At 40.4% G+C, this 26,253-nt stretch overlaps 1 protein-coding gene across 2 annotated transcripts; it reads right to left on the reverse strand.

Annotated features, from left to right (window-relative positions):
• Positions 1 to 42: 42 nt before the first annotated feature.
• MRPL39 (mitochondrial ribosomal protein L39) lies at positions 43 to 26,031 on the reverse strand. Of its 2 annotated transcripts, none has more exons than XM_020892132.2 (10): positions 25,943 to 26,031; positions 14,745 to 14,951; positions 12,846 to 12,985; positions 11,056 to 11,155; positions 9,614 to 9,681; positions 6,769 to 6,881; positions 5,399 to 5,464; positions 4,357 to 4,510; positions 2,124 to 2,171; positions 43 to 146 (listed from the first exon to the last, which is right to left on the reverse strand). In XM_020892132.2, the coding sequence occupies exons 2-10, from the start codon at positions 14,896 to 14,898 to the stop codon at positions 99 to 101; spliced, it is 891 nt and encodes a 296-aa protein (XP_020747791.2). In that variant the 5' UTR covers positions 14,899 to 14,951; positions 25,943 to 26,031; the 3' UTR covers positions 43 to 98. The 2 variants fall into 2 exon arrangements, with proteins under 2 accessions (XP_020747791.2, XP_020747792.2); XM_020892133.2 differs by lacking the exon at positions 25,943 to 26,031 and adding an exon at positions 15,722 to 15,829.
• Positions 26,032 to 26,253: the final 222 nt, after the last annotated feature.

Below are 26,253 nucleotides of genomic sequence, written 5' to 3' on the forward strand. Positions count from 1 at the left end.
CAGGGAGAAAAAGACAGTTCATTTTATAAGCACACACAAACATTACATAGAAAACTTTTATTTTAATTTACTATACATATTTAAATTTGAGGAAGTGACTAGGTAGATGCACTCTTCTCGGTAGGTTTAGTTTGATCTTCAGTTACCTGTAAAAACATAAATAGCTTTACTTCTCTAATAAACACTTTTACCCTTCACTCACCGTTTAAAATCACTGCAGTCTTTTTTAATAATCCTTTGTCTTTCCTTTTCAATAGTAATTATAAAAAGTTAAGTAGAAAGAGAAGAAAACTTATACAACCAAGTTCCCAATATAAACTATCAAGTAAAGTGCAATTCCACTAAAAATACAATCTGAGACACACATCTAGGCTTCTCAAGTTTGTCATTGTATTTTTCATCTATAAAATGAAATCAACAAAGTATTTTAAATCAATCAATCTTGTTGAAAAAATCAGTAATTCTATTTTAACACAGTATACTACAGGTTTAGTAGAATAGATATCTCTGTGTTAATATTTGTTACATGTCACTCAGGAAACAGAGCCAAAGGGCATTCCTCATCACCCTACGACCTGCTCTACTTCCTGCATTCTCTCTCTCAGTGACATGTTCCACTCAGATGCCCGAGCCAGGCATGGGAAAATCCACTTTTCTCTCACCTGCATGTTTGATCAAGAGTCCTATTAATTCCACCTACGTAACTCTCACAGCCATTCCCACTGCCCAGCTTGAACTTCAGGGTCTTGTCATCTGCTACCCCTTAGAGGGCTGCTGGCTTAAGTCACAGTTATCTTCCAAGCCGGCAGCAGAATGAGCTTGTAAACAGGAAGAGTTTATCAACAGGTCACTTCCTTACTCAAATTCTCCAGTTACCTCCAATCATCTTTGGGAGGGGCATGCAAATTCCACATCACAGAAGACAAGCCCCTCATATTCTATTTCCAACAGACTCATCACCCATCCCACACGTGAGTGTGCATCCAGATTCCTCTTACGTTCACCATGCACTCGATTCCACCAGCCTCTTAGGCAAGCAGGTTCCTCTGGGATAAACCCATTTGCAAGCAAATTATCTGCCTGGCCCACTTCCATTCACCCTTTAAAACCAGTTTAAGAAATAATGATTGGGAACGCTCCTTAACCAATCAGTGGTTTGGCTTGGGTCCTTTTCTTTATGTCAGAGCCCCACATGTAGACCTGAATTATCTGCTTATAGGCCTAGTTATGCTGTTCAAGTAACTTCCTTGAGGACAGCAAGTAGATCTTGTTCATTATTGCACCTACAGTCCCTGGCACATAACGAGGCTCTGTAGTTAAATCAATGAACCATATGTTTAAGCTACTCCCTTTGTACAAGCAAAATAAACAGTGGAAGAAGGAAAGTGAACCAAAATAAATATTGTAAAAACAGCTACACACTGATTTCCACTAGACACTCTAGGCTACTGTCTCTACTACTTTCTACATTTCTTATATATTCATTTATTCTTAATCTAAAACAGTCATTGTGACCAACCAAAGAGACAAAGTTATTCCATCTATTCAAAAACACCTTCTTCTCACGAGAAAAAGAAAATTACATCATCTGTGCACAAGAACATTATAGCTAAGTGCCTAAATAGCAAATTCTACCTGTAAAGTCATTACTAAAGGCTAGCTGTACACATCATCATGCAAAATAATAAATATTTAATTGGGTAATGGTTTTTCAGGACATTTATATCTTAAAGTGTCTGCTGTCAAGGCAGCTTTAAAACATATCTGGCAAACCTTAAATATTCATGAGGGTCACAAAAAAATATAGCATAGACTTAATTAACACCATTATAGCCATAAAGAACTGTTACTGCTATACAGTAGTAAGTTTTATTTTTCTTCAAGTTCCTACAGTATCACTCTCATGTTATTAGCAAATAAAAACAGAATTGCCAAATAACAACTTTTCTTTTGCCAAAATACTAACGAGGTCAACCACCACAATACTGCGTTAGCTAATGAGACAACCAATGTCTCTCCTTCTCTTTTTCTTTATTATTTTGTTGTTTTGGTAGTGGTGGTTGCTTAATTTCAAGGAAAATTTCTTCACAGAAATGTACTCACACGCTGCCAAAAACACTTACCATTTTCCGAGACCTTTCCAATAATTTATTCCATATTGTAAAATGTGCCTTGAAAAGAAAAGATTTACTATGAATTAAATAAAGCAGCAAAGTTAAAATCAAAGAGGCTGAGTCTTTATAGGTTTTAAACAAAACAAATACAGAAAACAAACACAAGAAAAGTTAGGCAGTACTAATGAGGCTACGAGGTCACAAAAGTGAGTCTGAGCAGGGAAAAAGTACACACTATACAAGACAGCTGCTTTGCTTAGCATTTAAGAACAAGAACCTTGGGGCTTCTCTGGTGGCTCAGTGGTAAAGAATCTGCCTGACAATGCAAGAGACTCAAGTTCGATCCCTTACCCAGGAAGATCCCACATGCCAGAGAAACTTAGCTGGATTTTTCCACAGCTAAACACGGCTCACCTATGACCTGAACACTACACGTCTAGCACTTAGAAAACAGTTTTGAAAAAGTGTCCAGACAACCTATCACACAATTACACACAGCAGCTCTACTTGTAACAGCGGGAAAAAAAAAAGAACAAGAAACTTAAGGACTGAGCATGCCATCCTTTGTCCTTCTTAATCAGTACCACCACAAAAAGCATTCCTTCTAATGGGCAAAAGTCTCTCCCACTAAGCCCTAATTCTTTCCTCAAATAGAAAATTTCAACATGCTACTGGTCACTGTTCAAATCATAAGCAATTACAAGGAAAGGTTCATTAAGAATTCTTCTGAGTTCTCTGTAATGAGCTCTGCTGTATGGGAAATGAATCTTTAAAGGAGAGGATATATGTGTATGTATAACTGATAACACTTTGCTATATACAGCAGAGACTAACACAACACTGAAAATCAACTATACTCCAATAAAAATTTAACACACACACACAAAGAACCAATTGTGACATCTCACACCGGAAGAGCAGACCTGGAAGATTTAGTAGATTACTCTAGAGAACAAGTAAAAACTGACAAAGACAATAGTAACGTTACAGAACTAATTTCCTTAATACTTAACAATCATATGCAGCAGAGAATTTTCAGAATGCATAAATGAAAACTGCAAAGCGCAAAATGACCACATCAATGTTTACTAAATCAGCTGAAGGTGATACTGAGGGATGTGGGTGGGTCAGGGACTATTTCAAACTGGATGAGCTGGTAAAATCTATGATAAAAGGTAAAATGACTAAATACGTGACCCTTCTGGAGGAAGAGCAAAGAGTGGTGTATTTCAAGGGAAAATCACACCTGGCTCAGGCAGATGAGCTACAGTGAGAGACTTTAAGGTTTGAGTGGAATGTAATGGGTGCTGGAGAAAGTGGTATGAGATGAAGTCAGAGAAAGGCAGGAGTCTCACAATGTAGGGTTCCGTGAGACAGGGTGCAGGGTCAGCATTTGTTCAAGAGAAGCCACTGGCAAGTTTGAGGCATAGGAATTACATGATTTGATTTGTATATTAAAAGCATCACTTTAGCTACTCATTAGAGAATGTGCTTTGGAGGCAAGAATGAAAAGCCAGGAAGGAGAATGGGGAGAAAGAGGGACGGGATGTAGGGAGCAGTAGTAGGTGAGCTGCTGGCAGAGGATGCATTCACCATATGTTTTAGAGTAGAGTCAACTTCCTGACGGATGGGATGGGGCCTGACTATGAGGGAACCAGAGAATCAAGGGTGACCTCAAACAGCCAGGTAGCTGACAGTTCATGTACTGAAATGTAGAGAGCTAGGAAAGGAAGGCATGTAGGGAAAAAAATCAAACACATAAAGGACACATATGGTAAAAATTACAAAATGCTGATGAAAAAAGATTTAAAGCAATGAAAAGATACACTGTGTACCCGAAGACCCTGACGCTGGGAAAGACTGACGGCAGGAGGAGAAGGGAGCGACAGAGATCCTCAAAATTAGGGAGAAGAACAGGCCAAATATAAGGCCACAGGGCACTCCAGAAGGTCCCATCAACACGTGCCCCCTGCTCCCCACTGCACCCTCTTCTAAATGAATTTGAAATGTTAAAAATTCTATCTCAATTTGACTTAATTTTTTCAACTAATATTTCTTTTGCAAATTATCTGTTTACATCCTGGCTAAAATTATTTTTAATCATAAACCCAAATTGACGAAATATTAGTGTTACACAATTTAATGAAAATTAAATATATATCCTTCCAATTGGTATAAAAATCAAGACTGGAATCACACCCACACCCAAACTGAGTAACCTGAAACTTTCGGCTTTACTTACTCTTAAGTGCGCAGGTAGAGAGAGACCCTGGAATCTTCGTACAAGACTCGACTGGGTGGCTTGCAGATTGTGAACCGCTGACACTTCATACTGGAAACAAATACTTGTTCTTGGAATAAGAGGGCCCTCGCTCACATCAATGAAGTCACCAAATCTGATTTGATTTTAAAAATAAACAAATTAGATCATAAAATCACATCACTCAACAAGAGTTTGAAAAAAAGTTTATTCATTCTATTTGCTGCTACATCAAGAACAATGCCTATCCATCAATACGGCCTGGAGTAGACCCTGACACGGTGATCTCAAGTGAAAAGACTAAAATTTTGAAAATTAAAACCGGTGAAACTTTTTCTTCCTACAATTTTGAAGATTTTTAAGATCACTGAACATATTATGCCATCAAATGGATCCAATGTCTAAATCTGATAACCTGGTAACAACTAATACAACAGAATTTAGAGTTTCAGTATGTAGGCCAGATTGCGCCCTAAGAGCAGCTTCCAAGAGGAAAAAAGTTAAGTCTGAGTCAAAAAATATTAAGTTGAAAAAACAGATACAGACTAAGAAGTCCTTTTTGCTAATGCCCTGTCTTACCTCTCTCATCTCTGCATCAGGAAGCACACTGTGATATGAATTCCTTACATGTAACACAAGCAGCAACTAGTCAGTAATCGTATTTCTATATATATATATGAATATAGACTTGTATGAATTAGGATCAATTCATAACAAAGAATATTTCACCCATTTTCAAAATTAACTCTAGAAATTACATTTTTTAACAATGCTTTCCAACTGGTAAAATACAAATATAAAAGTAACAGCAAAATGAGGAACAGAAGCCGCAACCCTTCCTAAAGATAACAGCTTCCAATCACCACCGTATCAAAAAACTGAACAAAGCAACAGAAAATAAGATAAAAAGAACAACAAATAAAGGCAGAAACTCATCTTACTCCGTGATATACTAGTCAGGTAGCAATAAAACTAAACCTTCCATTCAATTCGCATAGAGGTCAATTTTTTCATTTTTACTTACCTATGTAGCTTGACTATTCTCTCAGGGTTCTGAGATGCCTTCTCTTCTATGAAATCTACTTTGTACCTAAAAAGCAGCAAAAAAAGAAAAAGAGTTTTAACTCTAACTACAAGAAGGTGTTTAAAGCCACTTCCCTTTCTCTTCCTCTTCAGCCAAAGTGCTCGAAAGGGAGGGTCAGACTAGGAGCGTCCCCCTCCCGCCTCCCTTTCACATCTCACCCTTCTGGTCTGGCCACAGCTTCCTAACTCCCCCGTAAGGTTCTCACGGGACCCACAGATACCTCCTTGGTGCCAACCGAGGTCCTCATTTCCCCTGCTCACCCCACTTCTCAAGGTGCTCTCGTCCACCAGCTTCTGTGGCATTCCCTACTGCTTGTTACTTAACTCTCTGGTCACCCTCCTCTTCCCCTGCCCTGCAAGTTCCGTCCCTCGGCGCCCTTCACTCGCGGCATCCTCTCTGGGCTGGCTCCTTGATCCGCACAGCTTTAGTTATCACTTCTGTGCTTCTATCTCCTACACCTCTGCTTCTCAACCACATACTTCTTCTGAGCCCTGAACTGTATGTGCAAAACACTCCGGACTTCACCAGGGTGTTCGACAAGCATCTTACACTCCCAAATACTCAAACTGAACAAAAACGCACGGCCTCTTTTCTCACCAAACTCATTCCTGAACCCCCAGCTAAGTAAATGATGACATCAACCACCGACGTGTCCAAGTGAAAAAATTCTCAGATTTCCTTTTCTAATGGATTCTAGTTAGATTAACATTAAAATTTTGTTTATGTTCTCACAATTAGTAGAAGATAAATTGGAGGTTTTCTGAGTGAGAAAGGAAATTGAGAAGCCAGGCACAATTAAAAATGTTGGCAAAGAAAATCCATCAAATGACTAATTCCCACAGGGAAGACTAAGATCTGGCCATGTGAACGTTTTCCCTTCAGCTGTTAGCTGCTTCTGAACAGCTGGCATTCGCTGTCTTACCCTTTTCATTTGAAAAGTGGAAAGATGGGAAGGAAAGGTTGCCAAATGCAATACAGTTTAAATAAATTTAAGTTTAAAATCAAAATAATACAGTTTCTTAACACAGGCTACCCCCTTCACAATGAAAGAAAATAAGGGGAACACACCGCAGTGGTAACATAAAAGAACTGGACAAAAAAAAAAAGACAGCAAAACAAAGAAAGAAAAGAATCAAAAGCTGGGGAGGGGGGGGTCACTTCTTCTCAGGGAAACAGTGAGCTGAACAAAGTAAAAGCTAAAAAGTAAAAGGCGACGTACATCAAATATCAAAGTGCTTGAGAGCTGAATTTTCTTCATTATATACAACTTTAAGAGGTTTAATTTTGTTTTAAAGGAAGCCAACACTTACTTATTGTGCTGAAATATTTCTAATGCCACTTTTGCTTCAACTTCCAGGGTTTCAAATGGAAGATCTTTATAAATTAAAGCACGAGCATCTTTTGTGAAAGAACGCAGGTTCTCCTTAAAAATGAAAGTATTAATCTTTTGTAATAATTTACTTACAAACATTTCTGTAGAAGGTAGATAAAACTGTATGCTTAATATTATAAATCCAACTACAACAAAAAGCAAAAGCCAACTGGCTAGGAAAGGAAGCAGTCATTTGCAACAACTGAATACTTGAATCATGAGATGTATGAATAGCAATTTCTCCCAGCTCTACAAACTATAAAACTTGTAATTAACTTGTAACTAAATATCAGCCTGTATTAGAATTATTAAGGATAATCCTATAAAAATATTTTAATGAACATTTCATTTATATAGCCTTGTAAATATTAAAATAATGGTGCAAGAAGTAGAGATGCTAATAAGTAAATAGTAAGATACAAAAATTTGTTTACACTATGAGTAAAACTAAGTTCTTAAAATAAATCCATGAGGAAAAACTTATTGTTTATGTGATTCAGAAAGTTTCAACAGGAAATGTCATCACTGCCCATGTCCAAAATATAGCATAAAATTCAATGCTAGAAACTTGTTTAATGAAAACATCTATTTGATACAATTAAAATGATTAATACACATTAACAATGTTTATGAGATTTTTAATAAAAACTATAATTGAGTTTTCACACTATGAATCATTACTAATACAGAAAAGATCAAGCACTATTACGCAAATAATTTTTGTAATAAAATTCTTTCCATAAACTTATTAGACTGTTTTGAATGAAATGACTCTCCTCATTCTTAAAGAGATAATTTCCTGCAAATACACATTCATGGTTTAACATAGCTGTTACTTGAATATAACTCTCCCCACTTTCTCAAAGCCTTCCACCAAACCCCACAGTGCCTCCGATTAACTAGTACATTTCTTTTGTAAAGTTTTATTTTGGAAAAAAAAAGGAAAAAAGCAGCAGCAAGTTTCATAGACAGTAAGAGTTAAATTTTGACTGCCTTAGTTTTTACTTAACTTCAGTAAAGGAAGAATCTTGACAGACTTAAAAAAGAAATAAAAAAATACACTGACATGAGTCCATAGATGAAGAAGAAACCATTCTTACCCCTCCCTGACCCTCTCCCCATCTCTCCCAACACCTTTCTTCCCTCTCTCTCTTTCTTCCTTCCTGTTTCCCCTCCTCTCTCTCTCTTCTGATATTAAGCAATAAGGGCAAGATTATTTAACAAATAACTTTCAAAGCCAACATTTGGAGTCAGCAACTCTGAAATTCTTGCTTTTAGAAACTATTACACTAAATATTAAGATGCACCACTGAGAAAAGACATTACCAGTGATAATGATAAAATGCTATCTACTGTTAAGTCACATTTGCTCCAGAGAATTACAGAGTGAAAAAAGTCAATCCCCCAATATGACATATTTCATATTACTTCATTTACACAACATTCTTGAATTGATAAGATTATACAAATAGAGAACAGATAAGCATTTGCCACAGTTTCAGGATGGGGAGGATGGAGACTAAAGAGAAATTCTGGCAGTGACAGAAATGTTCTGCATCTTGGCTGTATCGGTGTCAATATCCTGGTTGTGATCACGTGGGACTACCAGGGAAAAGGGAGTAAAGGGAACGCGGAACCTCCCTGTATCACTACCTACAACTCCACTGTGCTATGCTTAGTCGCTCAGTCGTGTCCGACTCCTTGTGACTCCATGGACTGTAGCCCACCAGGCTCCTCTGTCCATGGGGATTCTCCAGGCAAGAATACTGGAGTGGGTTGCCAGGCCCTGCTCCAGGGGATCTTCCCCACCCAGGGATTGAATCTAGGTCTCACACATGGCCGGCGGATTCTTTATTGTCTGAGTGACCAAGGAAGCCCAAGAATACTGGAGTGGGTAGCCTATCCGTTCTCCAGGGAAACTTTTCCACCAAGAAACTGAACCAGGGTCTCCTGCATTGCTTTGCATTTACCAGCTGAGCTACCAGGCAACTCCACAGGTATCTATAATTTTTTTCAACTAAAAAAGTTTAAGTTATAGAAACAAACAAAAGACATATTTGTTTCAGAGATATTAAAATGTGAAAAAAATGGACATAGTGAAGTTGATAAAATGGTACACTACACTGCCTCCCCTTTCCTGACTTCCAAACTTCCAATGTAGGACATACAGTTTTGCTTAATTAGGCATCTGCCCGTTCTCCCCGATCGTAACTAAGTCACTAGGTTTAACTTTCAAAAGCTGTCAGCAACCCCTACCGACACAGCATCTGACGTAGACCCACTTTTGTTAGCCAGACTCCTGCTGCTACCCGAGTCCCAGAGCAGCAAGGAGCGCCCTCATTTAGGAGGCGGACCATTCCAGAACAGGCTAGTTTGTTGCTATGTGGTCTGCTTTTTGGGTTAGCTTTCTCAAAGGCTGATGTTTTTTAATTCACACCCCCTCCCCAACCACCACCACCACTCTCAATGTAATCCTTGTTTATTGGAAGATCTCAGCATGCCAATAGGCTTTAATCGGTTTAGAGCAGTGATTTTCAAAGTGTGTTCTGGGGATCCAACATAGCTAAGCCTCTATATTTTATATTCTGGGCACCAGGCTGTGGTGAATACCCTCAACCATATACCTCTGTCTTAAATACACTAAAAAAAAAAAGAAAAGATTGAATGACTGATTCTTTTATATATTCTCAACATGGAGTATCATTCAACAATAGTAACACAGGAATCATTCTAACAAAGAAAGGCACAGACTCTAAAATTAATACTCTGAAGAGCAGGCTTACTTTTGTTGGCATCCACTCATCAAGTCTCTTATCCAAAACAACGTCATAGCAGAAGGCTCCAGCAATTACTGTAAATCCAGCCAAAATAAAAAAGCCAAGTTAAATCTGTTAGGATATGAAGTTACTAATTTAACACAAATGAATATTTAGACCCTAACATGAAAAGTGAACAATCTCTCCCAACACTACAAATTATAAAACTGTTACCATTACTCCAGCTGCCTGTCAGACCTCTACCAACTCTGATATCAAATTATCTCACCTTTTTGTTAGCCCAACATCACCAGTATTTTTTAACCATTCACATTTTCTTCAAGAATATTATGACCACAGAGATTTCTGATGATCAAAACAGTTACTAGGTATAAAAATTCCTAAAGAACAAAATATTTAACAAGTACATAAATAACTAAATGGACATGAAATGTTTAATTTTTTAGTATCTTCTAATAAAGATTAATTTTTTGTTGTTTTGTTTTTCTTAGAATCATTGCCAAATCAAATATTTTTTGGCATATAAACTTCTACCTTTAAAAAAAAATACAAATGTGATCCTACTACATATACTGTTGTAAAATCCTAGTTTTAGAAAGAACATGAACTCTTCCACCTCCCAAAAATGGTGTTCCTCTCCAGTGTTAGGGTCATTTCTGGTGAAATGGTACCACCTAAAACACAATTTTCTATAGAAGTCTATTTATACCCACATCTCCTCCTCCACACATTGTTTGGAAATAAATACTTTAAATGATAATAAATAAATACTGACACAGTATATTTACATGAAATGCATATTCAAGAGAAATAATCTCTAGTTCTATTATGTTAATAATTGACTTTTAATAATTAAATGGAATATGACCGAAATAAGATGAATTCTGTTAACTATAATGAATGGAATGTATGTATGACGGTAACTTACACTAGATAAAATGAAAGTGTGAGTTGCTCAGTCATGTCCGACTCTGTGACCCTATGCAATGTGACCAACCAGACTCCTCTGTCCGTGGAATTCTCCAGGCAAGAATACTTGAGTAGGTTGCCATTTTCTTCTCCAGAGGAACTTCCCGACCCAGGGATCGAACCTGGGTCTCCTGCGTTGCAGGAGGATTATCACCTGAGCCACCAGGGAAGCCCAGATTAAATTAGAAGAGAGCTCTATACAACGGGCTGCCCTGGTGGCTCAGAGGTGAAAGCCTCTGCCTGCAGTGCAGGAGACCTGGGTTTGACCCCTGGGTCAGGAAGATCCCCTGGAGGAGGGAATGGCAACCCACTCCAGTGCTCCTGCCTGGAAAATTCCATGAGCTACAATCCATGGGGTTGCAAAGAGTCGGACACGACTAAGCGTCACTTTCTATACGACATCAAACATAGGTACCAAAATATTCACATACAGAAAGTAGACCTGTGTGTATATTTATTTGCTTATATGTATACATCACCTGGAACTTCTGGGGCTCTGACCAAACGGACCACATATTCATCTTTGAATGCCCTCTCTATCACACAGCCCATTATCATGGCACAAGAACGCCAATAAGCCTAGAAATATAAAATATACACAAATATAATAAATACTAAGATTTACTAATATTTCTTCAAAATAAAAATCACAGAGTCATAAAAACACGAGTACTGCACCCCTCCCCCACCCCATCTGACGCTCTGTACCGGCATTACTCTAACTGGGCACGTGACTTTCCTAAGCGCTTCACATCTGGGGACAAGAGTGGGCTCACTCGGTTGTGTGCCACAGACTCCAGAATGTGCTCTACACGATCACGGAGATACACTAAAAACAAACGCAAATTCAGGCCTTGAAGGCCAGCAAAATGCACTTTTTCATTTTTCTGAGTTTACTGTTTCTAATGTCTGAGGAATTCAGAATCAACGCCTAGGTTCAAATCCAGGCTCAGCCACTTCCTAAACTGGTAACCTTGGTCAAGCTATTGCCATCTCTCTTTGCCTCAGTTTATTTATCTGTAAAATGGGGATAACAGTACCTTTTATGGGATTTTTTTTTAATGAGGATTAAATGAGTTAATACCTGTGAATCACCTAAAACAGTGTCCGATATACAATAAATGTTTGATGTTAGCTACTTTAATTATCATGTTTATCATTTCCTTCTTTAAATATTTCATTTCAACAAATACTTATTAAACACCTACTGTATGTAAGTCAAGGACAAGACCCAATAAGGGTCATGATCTCTGTCTTTACAGAGCCAAGAATCCAATGCATTCAACAGCTCATATTACAAAGGAAAATCAAAATACTGCGTCGAGAGACACTAAGCAAGTGTTTTGAGACCCAGAAGAGGGATTCACCTGACAAGAAGACATGAGAAGGTTCCACAGAGCAGATTACATTTTAACTTAACTATAAAAGATAAACAGGATTTTAACAGGGAGGAAAGAGAATACTCAAAGCAAGAAGGACAACAGAGCAGAAACCTTTATTGATCAAGTCCTCCAGTGTGGCTGGAGCAGGAAGTGGAAAGATGCTATGGAAACTAAGGTTCAAAGAGCAGGTGATGGTCAGAGAAGTATCCACGCAAGGCCAGGAAAGTTACACAAAAGGTTATCAGGTAGACAAGTGCTTTAGGGATCAGTCACATCATCCAACAAAACTTTTGCAAGACTATTAAGAAAGACTTTCAGAAAAAAAGGGAGGGAGGTAGAGAAGTTAAAAAATTATTGAAATAATATAGAAGAGATGGTCAAAGGCAAGAAAGAAATTACTGCAATATACAGGGTGATTAATAAAAGTAAGCTGAACAAAGATATGAATGTAAAAGATACATCATATAGTTTTCTCAAACCAAAACACACACATGAATGCCACTGAGGATTTTTGAACTATGAAAATGCCTTATCTACCAGTTAAAACCCTGATTAATACAGTACAACATTTGACTCTGGCCATATTTGTATAACTCCATAGGGGCTTCCCCCATGGTTCAGCAGTAAAGAATCTGCCAGCAAGGCAAGAGATTTGGGTTTGATCCCTGGGTTAGGAAGATCCCCTGGAGAAGGGCATGGCAACCCACTCCACTATCCTCTTGACTGGAGAATCCCGTGGACAGGAGCCTGGTGGGCTATGGTCCACGGGGTGGCAGAGAATCGGACATGAGACAGCACAGCACAAGCATAGTCCAAAGTAAACAGATTTTAATAAAAGGGGGAAGAAAAACTGGGGGGAGGACAAAAGAATGCAGAAGCAGAAATACCTTATTGACTTCTCCTGGATCATCATCTTTGAAAGTAAGAAATTTAATTTCACAGGACTTGGTCAAAGGTTTATACATGTCCCAAGGCTGTCCGTCCACAAGAGCCAGAATAGACTTCCTGCAGTACCACTCACTTAAATCTAGGAATTTAGAACAGATTGAAGATTTAACTCTAACAAAACCCAAGTGAAAAGTTACATGTTTAAGTGCTATGTTAAGAAATAAGAAAAACAGAAAGGCAAGATTTGGCAAGCTGTCTTTTATGAGGGGAAAAAAATATTTGTAGCTAATAAATAATTTCCAACACATTCAGTGTATTGTTAATTATTAACAAAATTACCCAAACAAAAATCATTAAGGCCAAGTCTAATCTGAAATTAATCTGTTAATTAAGTAATAAAATAATCTGCCATGAGCTACACTTAAATAGAGACAAGCATCATGGATATATCTGAATATATGCACACACACCTTAGAAGGGAAAATATAAAAATATACATCCACATTAAGTCTGTTCTAGATGGATTTGGGGCCTTCCTTCCAAATCAACTCTTACGTCCCTAACACAGACTCTAAAGTTAAATACAACAGTTACCAGTTTTCAGTAATCAGTATGAATTCACACATAAGCACATCAGCTCTGGTCTGTTATTTGACTCCAGAATGCAACTGCATCCCTGATTAGATGTTTTTTGAGTATGAAGATATTCACAGAAGTGGTCCAACCACAGGGTCTAAATAAGCCCCCTAAGGCAGGGATCATGCCTATTTTTGCTCACTCAATTTATCTAGAGCCTAGCACTGGGCCTGAAATAACAGGTAGTCAATAGAGGGGGGAAAAAAATTAAAAAAAAAAAACAGGTACTGAACGACTGACAGTATGAGACAGAAGCAAGTCCGAGGGCAGGGGTTACGCTGGGAGTGTTCCCATCTCTACCTGTTAAATGTGTAAAACTGCTTAAGGGCCGTCTTAGCCCCCTCTGTATTCCTAACACCTATCCTAGAGCAGAGGTTCAAGAAACGCTTGCCAAACAAGGAAGCAACTCTAAGTACTAATTAAGTGCCAAAGTAAAGGAAGATTGAGAGTACTCACTGAGGAGGTCACCTTGAACTTTTAACTAATGCTAATTACTCAAATGGAATCATCACTAAGTTTTCCAAAAGCCTTAACAATGCAGTCATATTCGAGTGAGAATGCAGGACTTACGGATCGACTTTTTTGTTCTTTCTGAATTTAAACATTACCAGTTCTATCAAAGTTACAAAAGAATTCTGATCGAAAATAACATAGAGGCCCTTCTCCCTTCATCTCCAAACCAGATCACACACAAGGCATTATTATCTTCTTTAATATATGAACATAAGAAGTATTTTCACTCCAATCACACTCACGCCATGCACTCACACATTTACTACATATAAACAAAGACACAACATACACACAAGGTAAGCAGTGAGCAGATAAAAGGGTTAAGTTAGATACAAAAGAGCAGGAAAGGAAAAGGAGGCCAAAAAAATAGCTGATCATCTGAGGTCAGGGCAGTCCCTCTGTCTCAAAATCCTCTAACCGGACTCACATAGTGACTACCCCCATTACACCAAGTGTCTCTAAAAACGGCAAGCACAAGAGTAGCTAAGCTTTCAGGTCTGCCTTCTTCAGGAAACTGTGACAGCACTCTAAACTCAGCCAGATTCAAGCAAGTCCCAGGACAACCTGTGCATTACAATACCCATCTTACCCGACCCCTAGTATCCTCAACAGCTAAGTCAACAGCGAACACACAGTAAGATGCTAGATACGGGCGAGTTCAGGGAGCCATTACATCTTGTCGCCTCTGCACCAGTTTCTCCCCTTTCTCATTTAAAATCATCAAAACGGGACCCTGATCCGTTACTTACGCATGGCACAGCTATAAGGAGTGGAAACGTTTTTATTCAACACAAAGATAGTGCCAGGGTCAGTTTTCCCAACGTGTTTCACTTCGATCTTCTCAGTTCGGGGAGTGAGTGACAGCTGCCTGTTTTTCTCTTTGTTAAAGAGATCATTCTGCATTTCTATCAGTTCGGTCGGTGACAGCTGAGAAGCAGGTGATGTGGCCACAGACCCTGTGAGGAAGTTACAATAAACGTGAATACTGACAAAAGAGGTGAACATCCTCCCGCCATCGCCCTCCTCCAGTCGGGAAAGAATAGGAGGCAAGGGAATTTTCAATGCTATCGCCGAAATGAACTCAGAGGTCCACTTTCTAACATTAATTAAAACGCCAACGGAAGAGATGGCAGCCTGCCTAGATCCGCGCCTTTACTTCCACTTTGCCTTGACCATCAGATCTCCAATTCTCACCAGTTGCTCCGTCGAATTCCAATCTGCGCTTTACAGACTTAGTAAGGGGCAAGAAAGAGGTAACCAGGAAATGGAGTCAAAAAGCAGACCAGCCAAGGCAAAGTTGAGCAAAGTTTGTCGCTTTGAAAAGGTCTTGGGGACAAGAAAGCTCCAAGAGATCGAAGGTCCCACGCCAAATCGCTCCATATCTAGATGGAGAAATGCTGTTTTTTTGTTTTGTTTTGTTTTTCCGGGAACCCCAAATCAGAGGATTTGGCAAGGCGTGCACGAGTTCAAGGGGAAAACAAGGACACTTATGCACCAGAACGTGGTCTCCCTCTCAGGGGGCGCCCCAAGCTTCTCCCGCGGCCCTTCCCCTCATCTCCCCGAGATTTGGACCCCAAGGCCGGGAGGGGCGGCGGCTTTAAACCCCCACCCCCACCCCCCGCCCCAGCCCCGCTGGACTCCCCATTAGGTCCCGCCTGGGGCCCAGTCTGAACAGACACCGTCCTCTAAGCCTCCCTCCTCGTCCCCACGGCCGCTGATAACTCACTCCAGGCAGCCCCGCCGCTTGGGGCGGCCCGCCAGAGCCGCAGACCCCGGACCACCACCGCCATTGCCTGCTCCGCGACGGTAGGAACCTCAGCGCGCAGGTCCTTCCCCGTCCTCTTCCCTGGAAACTCCGAGCGCGCACTCTGGGTTCCGCCCGACAGTTTCGTTCCGGGCCCGGCTCTCGGACGGTACCCGCCGCTAGGGGGCGCGCTCAAGCCTCGCTGAGAGTCAGTCGCCGGAGGTCCGGCGTCTGGATCCGTGTTTGTTCCGGGAGCGCGGAGGGTGATTCGAAGGCCCTGGGCTCCGCAGGTGGGAGTAACGTCTCGTTTGGAGACGCAGAGCCCGACCCGTGCTGCCACCCTCCGTCCGCCGCGGGTTCGAGCCTGGCTGGCTAGCGAAACTCTTAGTGCTCACAAAACACGCTTCTGGGGAGAAAAATCTAGGAAAGGTGGCTTCTGTTTACTCCTACTTTCATGCAGCCCGGCCCACCACGCCGATGACATCCTCTGCTGTGGCTTAACTCTCTGTTTTGTAAGGCTTAGTTCTGAGGGCGACTTGAGCGAGTCTGCACCCGGTTTCTGTTTGTTCTTTTCAGGCGCTAAGTCGTGTCCTACTCTTTGCGACCCCACGGACTGCAGCACGCCAGGCCTCCCTGTCCTTCACCATCACAGGGGGTTTGCTTAAACTCATGCGCATTGAGTCAGTGATGCCATCCAGCCATCTTGTCCTCTGTCTGTGACCTTCTCCGACCTTCGATAGTTCCCAGCATCAGGGTCTTTTCTAGTGAGTTGCCTCTGCATCAAGTGGCCAAAGTGTTAGAGCTTCAGCTTCAGCATCAGTCCATGCCGATCTATCCTCCTCATGAAAGCACTATGATTCCAAATGTGATTACAAGTCTAATTGGAAGTAAATTGAAATCAAATACAAATTTTGCCTGATTGATCTCAACCAGATTAGAGGAAGACAGCCAAATCTGTCCATTAAACTTTACTTGATCTTTGGTAGAATGAAGTTTTTTGTAGGTTTCATTCAGTCAGCGCTTCTTTTTATTTTACCTTCATAACCTATAAAATGGATATATGTTGAATTGTGGGTCACTTAAGTGAAGCACAGTGGATAATACATTACATGACCTCAAGGTAACGGGATTCAGAAAAAAATTGCAAGTAAAAGATAAGAATAAAAATGAAGTATGAAAACTTGACTCAGTGATGTCAATGCTGTTTTTCACAAAAAGTGTCAAAATTTAAGGTTTCAAAAAGTAAGTAAAAATCAAAGATAATGCAGGGGGCTATAAGCTATAGTGTGTGTGTGTGTGTGTGTGATGCCAAAGAATCCTTCACCTACATGAATGTCACAAAGTTTTTCTCCTATATTTTTCCCTAGACATTTAATAGTTTTAGGCATTGCATCTAGATATGATTGTTGCATGTGGTATAAGGTAAATGTCTGTTCATTTATTTCCATATGCACGTCCAGTTGAATCAGTACCATTTGTTGGAAAGACTTCCTTTAACCATTGAATTGCCTTGGCAGCTTTGTCAAAATTGATAATATATGTGTGGATTTATTTCGGGACTTTCTATTCTGTACCACTGAACTATATGTCTCTATGTCTGTCATTTCAGTAATGCCAAAATGTCTGGATTAATATAGATTTATAGTCTTATAATCAAATATCATGAGTACTCCCACTTTCCTATTCTTTAAAACAATTTATGTGCTTATCCTAGGAGCTTTGCATCTCCATACAAATTTTAGAATCAGTTTGCAGATATATAATTTTTAAAAGCCTACTGGAGTTGTTTTGGTGATTGCACTTAATCTATAGATCAATTCAGGGAAAAAAATGCCATCTTAAAGTATTGTTTCTGATTCATAAACATGTTACATTTCTCCGTTTGCTTAGGCTAAATGTCTTTAGCAATGTTTTATAGTTTATTGAGTGGAAATGTTTTGCTAAATTGTAAAAATTGTATATTTGGATGCTATTGTAAATAGACATTTTATGTACTACTAGAATAGAGGAATAAAATGGATTTTTAAATTTGTTGTTCTGGTTTACTCACAATGTCATGTCATTATGCTAAGTGGAATAAAATCAGACAGTCAGTTCAGTCACTCAGTCATGTCCGACTGTTTGCAACCCCGTGGACTACAGCACGCCAGGTTTCCCTGTCCTTCACCAATTCCCAGAGCTTGCTCAAACTCATGTCCATTGAGTCGGTGATGCCATCCAGCCATCTCATCCTCTGTCGGCCCCTTCTCCTCCTGCCTTCAATCTTTCCCAGCATCAGGGTCTTTTCAAATGTGTCAGCTCTTCACATCAGGTGGCCAAAGTATTGGAGTTTCAGCTTCAGCATCAGTCCTTCCAATAAATATTCAGTTGATTTCCTTTCAACTGGTTTGATCTCCTTGCTGTCCAAGGGACTCTCAAGAGTCTTCTCCAGCCAAAATTTGAAAGCATCAACTCTTAGGCACTCAGCCTTTTTTATGGTCCAACTCTCACATCTACACATGACTACTGGAAAAAACGTAGGTTTGACTACACAGACCTTGGCAGCAAAATGCTGTCTCTGCTTTTTAATATGCTGCCTAGGTTTGTCATAGCTTTCCTTCCAAGGAGCAAGTGTCTTTTAATTTCATAGCTGCAGTTACTGTCCACAGTGATTTTGCAGCCCAAGAAAAGAAAATCGGTCACTACTTCTACTTTTTCTCCTTCTATTTGCCCTGAAATGATGGGACCAGATGCCATGATCTTTGTTTTTTGAATGTTGAGTTTTAAGCCAGCTTTTCACTCTCCTCTTTCACCTTTGAAGAGACTGTTCAATTCTTGTGGATTTTTTTTATAGTAGTATACATATTCCGATATAATTTGGAACACATTGCTAAATTCACATATTAACTTTATTCTGATATTATGTCTTTCTAGTTTTAAGACTACAAATCTCTTTAAACTTCAGTTACTTTAGCTACCTGTTTTGTCTCTTTCATCATCAAAGTTCTTTTAAAAATTGAAAGTTTCTTATTTCCACATCACCTCACATTCATCTCTCAATGAATTCTAAACTGGTTTACTCCTACAACAATCTGCTGAGATTCCCACATCTCTTCACTGCAATTTCTAACACCATGGCTCTCAACGTTCTTATATTTTGGATTATAACATAATCCCTTTTATTTTTGTTTGACCTCACTTCCACTTTTAACACTGATGATGTTTAATGCACCATTTTTCTGGTTTAATAACTACTTCTCTAGCAACTTCTTTTTTTATCAATTCTGTTAGCTCTTCCTTTGCTCAGTCTTTTAAGTTAGAAGTCTTGTGTTTGGCCCTCTTCCCACATCACACACTTCTCTTGGGTGATTTCACACAATTCTCTGACTCCAATTATCACTGATATATTGATGACTTTGACATCTCTACAACCAAAACCAAATAATATTTCTTAGTCTGGCAAATTACTTGTCAGAGAACAAGGACTAACCCAGAAAAAGAAACCTGAGATTCATCCTTGATTACCATCATCCAATCAGTTGTCAAATTGTTTCATTTTATCTCTTTGATATTTGATAAACTGTCTACATTTCCCCCATTCCTACTGAAACTTAGCTTAGGCAAATACCATCTGTTCCTAGAACCCAGTCCTGACTACTGCCCTGGCCCCCATTTTTGTAATTTTATTTGCAATATTTGCAATATTTACACTGTGGCCAGAATGATATTTTTTTAACACAAATCTTATCATGAATTATCAACTGAAAAATGGAAAGTGAAAGTTTTAGTTGCTCAGTCATGTCCGACTCCTTGTTATCCCATAGACTGTAGCCTGCCAGGCTCCTCTGTCCATGGAATTTTCCAGGCAAGAATACTGGAGTGGGTAGCCATTCCCTTCTCGAGGGGATCTTCTCAACTCAGGAATCAAATCTGGGTCTCGTAGTTATGGATGCTGAGAAGTTCCCTGGTCTGCCGTCTGCAAGCTGGAAAAATCAGGAAAACTGGTGGCATAGTTAAGCCGGAATCCATAGCCCTGAGAACTGGGGCGCTGATTTCACAATCTGGGTCCAAAAGCCCAAGAAGCAGGAGTGCTGATCTAGTAGGCCAGGAGGAAATGTCTCAGCTCAGAGAAAGCAAATGCCTCCTCCCTCCATCTTTTTGTTCACCTCAGGCCCTCAATCAATTGGATCACGCCCATCCTCGTTGGTGGGGGCTTCCCAGGTGGCTCAGTGGTAAAAAATCCCGACTTGGAGGGAATTTTGTAATCCATAGAGTGCTTTACAAATTATCTAGATTAGTTTATATACTATATAGCTCCTGCTGCTAAGTCACTTCAGTCGTGTCCAACTCTGTGCGACCCCGTAGATGGCAGCCCACCAGGCGCCTCTGTCCCTGGCATTCTTCAGGCAAGAACACTGGAGTGGGTTACCATTTCCTCCTCCAATGCATTCATGCATGCTAAGTCGCTTCAGTCGTGTCCGACTATGTGCGACCCTATGGACCCCTGGGATTCTCCAGGCAAGAACACTGGAGTGGGTTGCCATTTCCTTCTCCCATACTATATAGCGAGCATGGTAAAAGGAACCCTTGTTAAAGGGTGGAATTTCTGTCTCCTGTTCACTGGTGAACCCTAAGCGCCCAGAATGCTGGGTGGCCCACAATGGGTGCTCAATGTATATTTGCTGAATGGATGAGTGCGCTTGCATTCAGCGTGGTGTCCGATTCCTTTCTCGCACTAGGATGTTGCTGCTATTGAAGTAAGCCTTCCAGAGGTGGAGTATGGAAATACTGTTATTCAAAGCTGTTCACTGCTACGGCTTTATTTAAATCGTGTAAGTTAACAACCCGCTGCATAGTCTTGCCTGGAGAATTCCATGGACCGAAGAGCCTGGTGGACTTTAGTCCATGGAGTTGCAAAGAGCGACTGAGCGACCAGCACTGACTTCGCTAAGAAATTCAGGCCACGCATTTTCCGCATCTGCTCCTTGACTTGCTATTGAAACATACCACCACCAGATGGCGGTACTGACTAAGGAACAGATGGCTCCGTCAGGCTGCCTCCGGCGGGGGGAAATTGGGCGGGGGTCACAAGGTACAAAGTTGTAAGATAAGTAGGTACTGGGGATGTAATGTACATGATGTCTGTAATCAACAGTGCTATATGGTGTATTTGAAAGTTTCCAAAGAGAAAGTACTTAAAGTCCTCATCACAAGGGAAGACTTGTGTTTTTGAAACTATGAGGTGATGGATGTTAACTAAACATTGTGGTAATCATTTTGCATTACATATATACATATATTGAATCACTATGCTGTATGCCTTAAACAGTGTTGTACATTAGCTATAAAAACTGGAAGAAAAAAATTACTCTGTTCCTTGACAGATCTGTCTCCTTGGCCCAAATTTTACATTCACAATTGCACAGGGTAATTATCTTCAGTTTTTAAAGGAGAAGTATAAGTGTCCTACCTTGAATTTATACCCTGTCCGAGTTTTATTCACTTAAGATTCTATTTCAAATCACGAAATATACATATGTCAATATATATGTGTGATGTGTATGTATGAGGGAGTATGTACTCTTTGCTTCCTCCAAATCTTGGCGATCTTTGTTTCACTAGTAAAGCTGGCTTTCTAGTGAAACTGTTTCACTAGAGTTTGTCCCCATTTAACCCCATCTAGTTGCCTTCAGAAGAGCAATACTTAAAGCTTCAGAATGTAAATTTAAGCAAATTTCATCATAAATTGCATTGGAAGCAGTAATTGGAAGTCACAAGTATCATAGATAATTAATTTGGTTGGAAGGATGTTGGTGATGATAATGTCCAACAAATACTCAACCTATTGCAAGGCATGTTGAACACACCAATTAATCAGTCACAACTGACTCACACAAAAACCATAATAATCTTCACTTTCTAAGAGAGGGGGTGCAGTTTTAGAGAACTTGAGAGACCTACCTGAGATGAATCTTTGGTCAAGAATCCCCCAAAATATGTCTTTATCCTAATTGAGAACACAGGATTCAGTTTGAATGGGGGCTCTCACTGTACAAATTTAGGATAGTTTAAATAACAGAAAGAAAAATGATGAAGGATTATAATGTTATATGTGTTAGAAATCCATGAACCTGTGGTGATACTCAAAGATAAATGGGAGCAGAGAGTGGAGAAGATGTTTTCTTTACAAAAAAAAATGCCGGAGTAGGAATAACAGACCTGGGGGAGATCAGCCATCCCACAAGCAGCAGTGCAGTGATTCGTTCCAGAAGGGATCATCCATGGATGCCAAAGGCAATGGGGAAAGCTTGTCAAGGATCAAGATACTCACAAATATTGCCCCATAGATTACCCACAAAATATAAAGGGATAAAGGAAACTTTTCAATGGAGAAACCCAGTGGATACCACCTTAACATAATAGTCAAACCTGTCGTCACACAAATTGAGGCAATCTAACATTGTCTGTGCTCCCAGTTGTGAAATAAACCACATCACCGATGAAGTATTCCTACTGTAAATGTTGACCCTGAATCTAGAGAATTAAGAGGAAGAAAAATCAGATATGTTCAAAAAGTGATACATTTTTTAAAGCAGCTGGCTTGAACTCTTCAAAAATAACAGTTTCAATACCCTGTGTGAAAGATAACTAGAGAACCTACTGTGTGGCTCAAGGAACTCTGCTCAATGCTGTGTGGTGACTACATGGGGAGAAAGAGAAGGGACATGTGTATATGTAGAGCTGAGGCACTTTGCTGTACGGTGGGAGCTAATAAAACCCTGTAGAGCAACTATACCCCAATAAAAATTAATTTTAAAATGTATATAAGCCAGTTTCATGGAGGAGGGACCAAAAAAGGTCAAGGACCTGTTTTAATTAAAGGAGAGGAGAGAGACATGCAACTAATACCTGTTTGATCCTTGCTTGGATCCTGGATCAGAAAGGAAAAAAATGTACAAAGGATATGATTATGAAAGCTATTTGAATATGAACTGTATGCTAAATAATATTCTTGTATCAATGTCATATTTGTGGATATGATCATTGTACTGATAGAGGAAAAAGACCATTTTCTTGGGATATAATGTTGAACTATTTAGGAGTGCAGCATCCTTAACGCTGGTTAGTTACTCTCAAACGGTCCAGCAAACATCAAGGGGGAAAGAGCAATTAAACAAATGTGGGAGCAAAATGCAACCAACTGGTGAGGTTAAGTGAGGTGTTGATGGTCCCGCTCTTTCAACTTTACTCTCAAATATTTCCAAATAGAATGTTGGGGGAGTGACCACAGTAGTTTTCAACCACAGAAGTTGGTTTTGCTCACACTGCATTTCTGGGGCAGCTGAGGGAGTCTTTCCAACCTTATCCCAGACTTCAAGCTGTAGAAGTGTTACTAAAACTGGGGTCCGATGCTTTCCGCTCAAAAGCCAATAGAAAAGCCAGGTTGATTAAGCCAGGAAAGTTTGCTTAATTTCAGATGCCAGCAACACAGGATGGGGGTGAAAGCGGGGCACTCGTGTCCAAAGGCCAACTTCCCCCACTAACAATTAAGGGGCAAGAGCCTTTACAGCAGACGGAGGGGTCTACATGCAGAATCAGCACAGTCAGCTCCAACAGTCATCTTGAAACTGGTCATCGGTGGTCTGACCAAGCATCATTGTGATTGTTTTAAGTACAGTTAATCTTCAGTTCCAGGGTCAGTTAGTTAGCATTTCTTGGAGGCCAGCTCTTGGAATTGTGTCACACTTTATGTCACAGCTACAGTCTCCTCATCACGTCGTTAACTTCTCCACCTGCTGGGGCTTTGGGTATCTATAAGAACTCACAGGCTATAGCTTAGAATATTATCCAAAACCCTTGTCCTGCTCTGCGCAGTCATGTCTGACTCTTTGCAACCCCATGGACTGCAGCCCTCCAGGCTCCTCTGGCCATGGGATTTTCAGGACAAGAATACTGGAATGGGTTGCCATTTCCTCCTCCTTCCTGACCCAGGGGTCAAACCCACCTCTCTTCCATCTCCTGCATTGGCAGGCAAGTTCTTTACCACTAGCACCACCTTGAGGAGGTGACTATGCTTCAGTCAGTTCAGTTCAGTCACTCAATCGTGTCTGACTCTTTGCAACCCCATGGACTGCAGCACACCAGGCCTCCCTGTCCATCACCAACTCCCAGAGTTTACCCAAACTCATGTCCTTTGAGTCGGTGATGCCATCCAACCATCTCATCCTCTGTCGTCCCCTTCTCCTCCTGCCCTCAATCTTTCCCAGCATCAGGGTCTTTTCAAATGAGTCAGCTCTTCGCAACAGGTGAACAAAGTATTGGAGTTTCAGCTTCAGCATCAGTCCTTCCAATGAATATCAATGATTGATCTCCTTTAGGATGGACTGGTTGGATCTCCTTGCAGTCCAAGGGACTCTCAAGAGTCTTCTCCAACGCCACAGTTCAAAAGCATCAGTTCTTCGGTGCTCAGCTTTCCTTATAGTCCAACTCTCACATCCATACATGACCACTGGAAGAACAATAGCTTTGACTAGACGGACCTTTGTTGGCAAAGTAATGTCTCTCCTTTTTAATATGCTGTCTAGGCTGGTCATAACTTTCCTTCCAAGGAGTAAGCGTCTTTTAATTTCATGGCTTCAATCACCATCTGCAGTGATTTTGGAGCCCAGAAAAATAAAGTCAGCCACTGTTTCCACTGTTTCCCCATCTATTTGTCATGAAGTGATGGGACCAGATGCCATGATCTTAGTTGAGTTTTAAGCCAGCTTTTTCACTCTCCTCTTTCATCAAGAGGCTCTTTAGCTCCTCTTCACTTTCTGCCATAAGGGTGGTGTCATCTGCATATCTGAGGTTATTGATATTTCTCCTGGCAATCTTGATTCCAGCTTGTGTTTTATCCAACACAGGGTTTCTTATGATGTACTCTGCATATAAGTTAAATAAGCAGAGTGACACTTTACAGCCTTGACATATTTCTTTCCCAATTTGGAACCAGTCCATTGTTCCATGTCTAGTCCTAACTGTTGCTTCTTGACCTGCATACAGATTTCTCAGGAGGCAGGTCAGGTGGTCTGGTATTCTGATCTCCTTAAGAATTTTCCACAGTTTGTTTGAGCCACACAGTCAAAGGCTTTGGCATAGTCAATAAAGCAGAAATAGATGTTTTTCTGGAACTCTCTTGTTTTTTTCGATGATCCAGCGGATGTTGGCAATTTGATCTCTGGTTCCTCTGCCTTTTCTAAAACCAGCTTGAACATCTATAAGTTCACAGTTCACACACTGTTGAAGCCTGACTTGGAGAATTTTGAGCATTACTCTGCTAGTGTGTGGGATAAGTGCAGTTGTTCAGAAGTTTGGCCATTCTTTGGCACTGCCTTTCTTTGGAATTAGAATGAAAACTGACCTTTTCCAGTCCTGTGGCCACTGCTGAGTTTTCCATATTTGCTGGCATATTGAGTGCAGCACTCTCACAGCATCATCTTTCAGGATTTGAAATAGCTCAACTGGAATTCCATCACCTCCACTAGCTTTGTTCGTAGTGATGCTTCCTAAGACCCACTTGACTTCACATTCCAGGATGTCTGGCTTTAGGTGAGTGATCACACCATCGTGATTATCTGGGTCATGAAGATCTTTTTTGTACAGTTCTTCTGTGTATTCTTGCCACCTCTTCTTAATACCTTCTGCTTCTGTTAGGTCCATACCATTTCTGTCCTTTATTGAGCCCATCTTTGCATGAAATGTTCCCTTGGTATCCCTAATTTTCTTGAGATCTCTTGAAGAGATCTCTAGTCTTTCCCATTCTATTGTTTTCCGCTATCTCTTTGCATTGATCGCTGAGAAAGGCTTTCTTATCTCTCTTTGATATTCTTTGGAACTCTGCATTCAGATGGCAATATCTTTCCTTTTCTCCTTTGCCTTTAGCTTTTCTTCTTCTCATAGCTGTGTGACCATGCTTAATGACTATGTAATTATTATTTGGTCTCCTTTGACTGTTTTCCTTTGTTTCTGCCTTTTCTCATATCTCTGACTAAATTTATTCTTGGGCTAAAGTTTTTCCACAGATAAAAGGCAGGCAGAGGACATGGTGGGGAGTGGGGGCAAGAACCATAGGGTCCTGCTCCCTTTCAGAAGCAGTCCCTGCTTGGGACTTGCGCTTCTGTGGCAGAGAAGAAAGAAAGCAAGGACTTTTCAGGACTCTATAGAGCATCTACTCAGACCCACCTGGTTGTCAGCCTCCCAGTCACCTGGTTCTCAGTGTCCCAGTCCCCGAACCCAGCAAGTCCCACAGCCAAGTCCAGTGGTGTCTGGCAGGAGGCATCTGCCTTCTCTAGGGAGTCAGAGGATGAGGTCATAAATGTCTCCTTCCAGAAGCAGAATGCTGAAATCTGGAATCCAGTAGCCCAGTTACTCTCCCTCATCAAGAGATGAGCTCAAATGCAGATCCATCTCCCAAAAATGCTTTCTTTTTTCTCAACTTTACATGTTTTTTGAGCCAAATATTTGACTCTACATCTTCAAATGATTATGCATTT

Source organism: Odocoileus virginianus, chromosome 25 (genome assembly GCF_023699985.2).
Source record: "Odocoileus virginianus isolate 20LAN1187 ecotype Illinois chromosome 25, Ovbor_1.2, whole genome shotgun sequence".
Taxonomy (NCBI): domain Eukaryota; kingdom Metazoa; phylum Chordata; class Mammalia; order Artiodactyla; family Cervidae; genus Odocoileus; species Odocoileus virginianus.